The sequence below is a fragment of the Mustela nivalis genome (assembly GCF_964662115.1).
Source record: "Mustela nivalis genome assembly, chromosome: 15".
Taxonomy (NCBI): Eukaryota; Metazoa; Chordata; class Mammalia; order Carnivora; family Mustelidae; genus Mustela; species Mustela nivalis.
This window is the reverse complement of record NC_139034.1, coordinates 71,088,391-71,096,380: the sequence shown is the minus strand read 5'-3', so window position 1 is coordinate 71,096,380 and position 7,990 is coordinate 71,088,391. Positions and strand designations below refer to the sequence as shown.

Genomic DNA, 7,990 nt, shown 5'->3' with positions numbered 1-7,990 from the left:
TTCCAAATCAAGTAAATTCAAATGTCATATAAACATTTGTCAGGTTCAAAATAAGAGTATAATCTTTTTTATAAACTAACTATTGACATGCGTTTTAATCAAGAGTCCATTTATATTTTACATCTTCCCAAGTAAATACTCCTAATCTCACTTCATCTGTAAAATTGCAAATGCTGATGCCACAGATACTGAAGTAAGATAATTCATGTAATAAATCACTTCAGTATCTGTCCCCATTTCCCAAATACCTCAAATTGATAAGCAAAGATGTTTGGATCATTTTAAGTAACAGGGGAAAAAACAAACAAACAAAAACTGCCACAACTAAGAATAACCTTAAAAATTTTATTTCAATATGCTTATTATTCCGGACAATTTCTTAACAAACAGTCTTAAAGTATGTAAAATTTTATTTATTTACATTAAATGCACCAAAACAACTCAAACAACAGGACTATATTGCAAATACATAAGTGGGCCTGTCTGAATGCTGTGCCTATTTAAATTACCAGAAAGAAAACTAAGCCTTCTTTAACAATTTTCCTATGGTCTTAAAAATCATGGGATACATCCATCTTAGTTATCCTTCAAAACTCATGAGGACTATTACATCAGGAGCTGAACTTATCAAAAGAAAGCTACATTTAATTCAGACTTCTAAACAGTGTAAGCTAAACAACCTCTAAGGCAAAGAATAACCCTCAAAGACTCAAGTAGACATAGTAATCTTATTTTTACTCAGACACCAAATACTGGCCTTGTATACTTGTGCTCTCCATACCTTTACTACTCAGCTAAGAGGCTAATTTTCTAATGATAGACAACTACACCGCAGCTGTCAATTACTAACAGAACAGTATTTTATTAAATATATAATAAACTTGAATGTAACACTGAATTGTTCTCCAGGCAATTGTAGGTTGCATTTTGTCAGGAATCATTCTGTAGGGCTCTTCAAACTACAGGGGAAAACCCAAGTCTGGCTTGTTCTGTTTAGACAGGTTTGCCTGTAAAATGAAGATCTCAAAGTTTTTAGTAAAATCACTACTTTGCAAGCAGTTTTGAAAAATAATTTGTAGAGCTGGTAAGTGCTTTCCTTCTAAGCACAGACTACGATCCACACATGCAGAACATGCAAAAAAACAAAAACAAAAACAACCACAAAAACAACCACTTATTTTTTACTGAAAACAGTCTTAAGGCTATTAAACCAGGAGCAAAGTACTCTAAGTCTTAAACACAAAGGTTAAAACACAAAATAGGTTAGAGCTTTCTTCCCCAGGTCGATTAGAGAAGAGGCAGGCAATTAGGAGCTACAAAGAATGCATTCAATTTATTTTTTTTTCATTCAATTTATTTTTATCTCAAAATGGCTAATTATATTGCATGGCCTTTTCTTAGGGTACTCAAAAACTAAGTTGTCTTGCCTAAGAAAATCTTAACAGAATCAAGAACATAAAGTTTGCCACACATTTTAAAACCAGAAACAAAAATTCAATTCCTAGTGAATTCTTGACAACCTTGGCCCTACTGCCAAAGCCATAAGAAAACATACACATCTATTAACTTGTTTACTAGATGTGAAGTCTAGTTAAAGTCCAATTGAGTTCTGAACACAAGTAGTACAAAGGCCCAGCATCTAGGCATAAAGAGTTAACCATTTAGGATTTTATTAAAATCTGACAGTTTAGCTTATAAAGAAATCCTGTGGAAGAGCGTCCTATCACTGTTCTACTTTGAACAGTAATGATAGTATATTTCTCCCCAAAAGCTTTAAAATGAAATTATATGGTTTGGTAGATGTAAACATCACTTTATTTCACTAATTATCACCATACCCCAATCCTGCAGCCATAACGTTATGGGACTCTGAAACATTTAGTTCAAAACAGTATGTCATTAAATAATCACAACAAAACCATTTTAATATTTTCTTCAAAAGATTTAAGAACCCAAACTAAAAGATAATTACATTTCCATTGTATAAATCATGTACAATTCTTAGCACTTTCTCTCTGAAAAATTACCTTTTAATAATCAATTCTAGAACTATGGAACTCTTACCTTTCTATTCAGGGATCCATGATTAAACTTTCATGTTACACTTTATGTGATCGATTTTAATAAGGTGTCCTCTAAATTTACCAGATGGTTTAATAAGTAAGTACAGAAAATTTACTCCACATTACTAAGATAACAGCTTTCCTCCAAAATTCAGCTTGGATCTAAATCTAAAACCAGATCCTTTAAAATCTGATTATTCTCAAATTAACCCACATTTTTCTACACAGGTGATACACAAGCTAGACACAGAACACACGAAAGCAGAAATAATGGATAAAATACCGTGTAACTGCCATTGCTTAGGTTCCACTCCAGTGACAAAGTCACAGAAGTCTAGACAAACCATCACTATGGCAAAGTCTGGTTTATGAAGGGAGAAGGGAAAAGGAATGGTAATAGTAGTACAGAGAGAAAAACCAATTTCACTCTCCAAACCAACTATATTCTTGGCATCAGAGACATGTACACATACATATACTTGTCACTCCATTTAGTACCAGTGCGTCTTTTCTTTTTTCTTTTTAAAACTCCTGTATTTAAATCCCAGAAAGCTAAGGACAGTCCAAGGATCACTAAGTTTATACAGCATAAATTACTAAGCAAACTAGTACATAACCAGTCAACAGTTTTACATATTAAGAACACTAGTACTCGTAAAACAGTTATTTACTGGAAACAAAAGACAACCTCCCCTCCCAAATATAAGTTAACATGCTTAAAAACCACCAACCAAACCCCACAACTTTCTTTGTATGTTGCATTAAACAGAATACTTTCACCAACTTTAAATAAACAATGTACAAATAACAGTTTATTAACTTTAAGACATTGTGAATACCAGCTCCAAAAAAGCAAAAATATCCTAACTTTACAAATCATAGTATTAAATTTTCTTCACAATTATAATTGAATACTTAATAAATAAGTAAATCTAATTAGACAAAGAATATAGTAAAAACTTATAGTCAAATCGGACAATCAACTTCAGAGGTGGAATGTTTTAGCACAAAATTATGACAAAACTTCATTTTAAAGAACAAAAAGTTACATATATGAATTTCACACTGACAAAATAATTAAAATTACAAAGCTTACTTTAATACTTTATATTTCTGGAACATTTAAAAGTGGAAGTCGAATCTTCAGTAATACTTAATTTTCAAAATCTTCTGGTCACAATCCCCACCAAACTCAACAGGCCGGGACAAGTGCAATACCATACAGAAACACAGCATTGCAACCGATCCCAACCTGTGTAGAAAGGGGTTTGATTTTCCCTTACTTTTCTACAGACTTTTCACTACCACAGTCAGTTTTGCATGGATTTGCACAGCAGAATATCACACAGCTGGATGCAAACCTGCAAAACTAACCATAGAACAGTGTTCAGTAACTGGACAGTTTGACAGGGTGACAGGCCGGAACTGGAGTTCTACAGCTCGCAGTACTTTAAGTGCTCATAATGCAGTAGATAACTAAACACTACCTGCACTATAAGCACTTTAGTGCTACAGAAGCTGTCACATCACATACACCAGGCAGATTCTACATCGACACAATAAAAGTACAGAAAATTAGTAAAAAATCACTTGAAGGAAATAGCAGGCCACCATCAGTTTTGCATAGATTTGCACAACTACATTCTTCTTGTAGTGCAACTATGCAAAACTAACAGAGGACTGCAAACAAAAAGTATTAAAACACCTATATACTTGCTTGGCTTGGATTATTGGATGATAACATAACTTCTTATGCCAGAAGGAGCACTTAGGGCAGTAGATGCTAATCTACTTCACTATCTGCACTAGATGCACCTTAGAACAAAAAGCACTCAACACCAGCAGGCCCTGCACTTTCAAGCCCACCTTGGCTTCCCGAGGCAGCTGTCACCATAATGCTACAAGTGCCTTCACTGCAGTAGATGCACATATCACTACCTGCACTGTAAGCACTTTGACATTATTCTGACTGGTCACAATCTTCAGTCTTATAAGGTGATGGTCTCTTTATTCCTGCTAAATTCGAAATAAATAATTAGAATAACACTTCCAACTCTTAAGAGCTATAAAACATAAAAATTCAGCAGTCCCTAATGGGGAAGAGAAAGTGAATTTAATTATCTCAAACCTGTAAGTTTCATTCACAAGCACATTTAGACCTTAAAAGCAGAAGAAAAATCTTTTTCACAAGACAATCTTAAGCATCAATCTAATACTGTCAGAGAAACTGATGGCTCTTCTTTTACCTGGAGGTTCCCAGACATACTCAGGAAAAAAAAAAAAAAAAAAATTCAATCAATCAAGATTAGACTGCATGTGAATGAGAATTAATAGATCAACAGGGCAATTTGATTCGTGTACCTTTTAGAGGGAATCTTCACATCCACGTGGCAAAACATTTTTCTTTTCTTCTGACTTCCAATTATAATTGCAAATACTTAGCAAACTGATTAACAAAATTACTGTTCAGACTACATTTCCAGTGTATTAGCTAGCTGTAGAACTTAAAACACCCCATTTAAATTTCTTTGAATCTTGAAAACTTACACCAGATCAGATTATATCACTCAAAGCCTTTCTAAAATTACATTTTTAAAACTGTGCATCGGTTTCCAAAAACTTATATGGTATTTGCATTGTACTTTTACTACCTTAAAAATTAGCTGACCCACACTGAGCTTATTTTCTAGAAAAGGTAAATGGACAAAGTACAGGATACCTATTTCACGCTCTGAAAACCCAATCCCATCTATTTACTGAAATAAAAGATTGAAGTAAATGAAATTATTTTAAAGAAAAGTTAACAAAAAAAAATTAGAATACACTTACCCACTAGGGAAAACTTTCTTCTCAGCAAGTATCCTTAAGAAAAGCTTTTGGTGCAGTTAGGTCCACGTGTATGACTGGGATGGGGGGTGGGGAAACGGAAAAAAGACAAACATATCTGCTGAAAATTATTATCACCCTCCAAACTCATATTTAAATATAAATGTGCTCATTTCTGGCACCCTTACATCAATTAGTTATATCCACTTGCTAAACCGACGATAAGGCAACCAAGCAACATTGGCAATGTTGAAAAGACCAACAATGTATATGGGTGAAAACGTGTTAAGAGAATAAAGTTGAAAACCCCACAGGTATTAGATTCACATCTTATTTAAAAAGATTCTGAAATACTCCAGGATAATCCACAACAGTCGTTAACTGTACTGTACAGCTCTGAGGAGAGGGAAAAGCAGCAGCAAAGGGACTATTCTTTACCACCCCTCCCCCAATCAAGACCTCGTGGCTGCAAGCCGGGATAAAGAGTTGTTTCCCCAACTGATGTGGTCGGGATGGCAGGTTAATAATTTTTTCTTTTAATGGTATTGCAAGAACGAGCCTGCCTTCTCCAGTTCCTATCCTCTTTGCTCCGGCTTAGGTGTAGAGAAGGGAGAAGGAACACTCGAGACTGCAAAGTGCTCGCCTCGCTCATGGAGCCCGGGCCGGCAGCACATGTCGCACAAGGGGGTGCGCGGCCCTGCGGTTCCCCGAGCGGCCGCCAGGGGGCGGTGGGTCAGAGTCGGGCCCTGCCGGACGCGGCAACCCCCCCCCCCACCCCGTTTCCCGGCGGCAGCCGCGCGGCGACCGGCGGCGCCGAGGCCCGAGCACGGCGGGGACGCGGGCGCGCCGCCCCTCCTTTGTGTCCCCCGCCCACCCCCCCAGCCCGGCCCAGAGGGGCGGGGGCTCCGCGGCTGCGGTGCCCGTCGCACGCGGCCCGAGGCCTAAGCCGGGAACAATCGGCGGCGGCGCGCAGTCGCCGCCATGTCCCCCGCCCTCACCCCCGCGCAGCCCGCCCCGCAGGAACATGGCGGCACGGCCGCCGCTCCCGCCGAGCCGGCCCGGCCCTCCCGCGCCGCGCTCCCCGCCAGCGGGCGGGCGAAAGCGGCTCCGAGCCGCCACCGAGGTCGGCTCGGGCCTGCTCCGCGGGCCACGGCCCGGGAAGTTGCGAGCCCCACCCGGGGACTGCCCACGCGGGTTAACAAAGCCCACGCGGAGTGGGGGTGGCGTCCAGGCCGCGCCGCCCCGAGCTCCCGCGCCCTCCGCCCACCCTCGCGCGCACAAAGTTTGGGGGCCCGCGGGCTCCCGCCCACGCCACGCCGCCCGCCAGCGCGCAGGTACCTCGTGGGCGCGCCCCCTCCCGGCCCGCGGCCTGCCCCATGTGCCGCTGCCGCCGCCGCTTTGTTCTGGAGGCGCTTTAACTCTCGCCCCCGGGAGAAACTTTCCCTTCCCGGGGACCCCGCGCCCCGCGTGCACCCCAAGCCCTGGAAGGGGCGCGAGCCTCGCGCATCCCCTCCCCGAGGGGCCATTGTGTGCGCCGCGCGCCCACCCGCCCGCCGGGGCCGGCCCAGGCAAGGTCCGCGCGGGTCCCGGGCGCGGCCGCCGCGCGCACGCCGCCCCCTCCCACCCTCCCTTCCCCGGCCCTGCCCTGCCCCTCCGCCAGCCCGCGAGCGAGCGAGCGGGCGGGCAGCGAGTCGCGGCTGCCACACGCCGGGGCGGCCAACGGCCCGAGACCCGCCCCGGCCCCCGGCCACGCCGCCGCCGCCACGCTGCCCCGGGCCATTCCGCCCCACCCGCCCGCCCGCCCTCCCTCCGGACTGGGGCCGCACACAACAGGTTTCACTCACTCGGCGGAGGGGCGGGCAGACTCACCAGGAGGAGTAGCCGCCACCATCTTCGCCTCGCCCGCCGCGGGCTCACGCTCCCGCCTCCCCACCCGCCTCCGCTTTACTACGACCGGAGGCCCCAGGCCGGGGGTGCGGCCGGCCGGCCGGCCCGCCCCGCGAAGGGGCTTCGCGAGAGGCGCGAGCCGCGGCTACGCGGCGGGGGTCGTCCCCACCCCCTCGGCCTCGCCCGAGGGCGCGAAGTGGCGCGAAGGCGCAGGTCGGGCGGCGACGGCAGCACCTCCAAGGGCCATGTGGGTGAATGAAGGGCGGCGGCTCCCGCCTCAACGTAAATACGGACAAGCCCCACTCCCTCATTAGCATAAAAAACAAAGTACTTCCGACCTCCCCGCCCGCCCGCCAATCACCGCAGGCCCCGCCCACGGCGGCTCGGGCAAGGCGGCCGGGAGAGCGGGAGCTGGGAGCCGCTCGCCGCGCAGCGCTGCCTTTCCCCGGGCCGCGCTTCCCCGCCGCCCGCCCACCGCCGCCCGCCTCGCGGAGCGCCTCGCCCGGACACCTCGCGCCACGCCTCCGGCACGCCCTCCGTTAACAAGCTCTGCGCGCGTGCAGACCCCCGCGCGCCGCACACCCTCCTGGAAGCGCACGCTTCCTGCGGCTTGCCGCGAGCCCTGCTCTCGCTGGGACTCGACGTGGACGCGGCGTGATTACTGTTTATTACTTTCCTTGCCCACGACGGGTCTCGGCGGTAATTAGGGGCCTGCTGCATGCCCACAGGAGCCGAAGATAAATAAAACCTAGTGACTGATTCTCGCACTGAAACCGGATTACTCCGTGCACGCAGACCGTCTCAGAACAGAGATCAACGCTTTACCCCCGAGACTTAGGAATGCACCCATCGCTGAAATGGGTTTCCCTACCCGGGCCGTGTGTAAACCAAAACGCATGCCCGAGCAGAGGTTTCGCAGCTGCAGTACCTGATCCTCCTCCCATACCCCGCTGCACTTAGAGCACTTGGCTCTCCTGGGCAAACAGCAGGGCTCGAGAAGAGCCTCATAAACCACCAAAAAGCTGAGAGCAGGAGCCCACTCCGGAGCACCTTCTTCTACATGTTGTGGTTTAGGAAATTCCAGAATTCTCGGAAGCGTAATTGTCGAAAGAAGTGAGGGTTCGTAACGTTTCCTCCAAGCACAGTAATTTTAAATTGGTTTTAAATAATCCAGTAACTATTTAGTGGAAAGCACACACCACTGTTCCGTGATT

General features: G+C 46.0%; 1 protein-coding gene across 2 annotated transcripts; it reads right to left on the bottom strand.

The window, feature by feature from the left end:
* Nucleotides 1–331: 331 nt before the first annotated feature.
* On the bottom strand, nt 332–7,496 carry LOC309849126 (uncharacterized protein; the record flags this gene model as incomplete). Of its 2 annotated transcripts, none has more annotated exons than XM_082701438.1 (3): nt 332–1,007; nt 4,893–5,007; nt 6,759–7,496. In XM_082701438.1, one exon carries the CDS (start codon nt 7,494–7,496, stop codon nt 7,134–7,136), a length of 363 nt encoding a protein of 120 aa, XP_082557564.1. In that variant the 3' UTR covers nt 332–1,007; nt 4,893–5,007; nt 6,759–7,133. The 2 variants fall into 2 exon arrangements, with proteins under 2 accessions (XP_082557564.1, XP_082557563.1); XM_082701437.1 differs by having other exon boundaries at nt 4,893–4,966.
* Nucleotides 7,497–7,990: the final 494 nt, after the last annotated feature.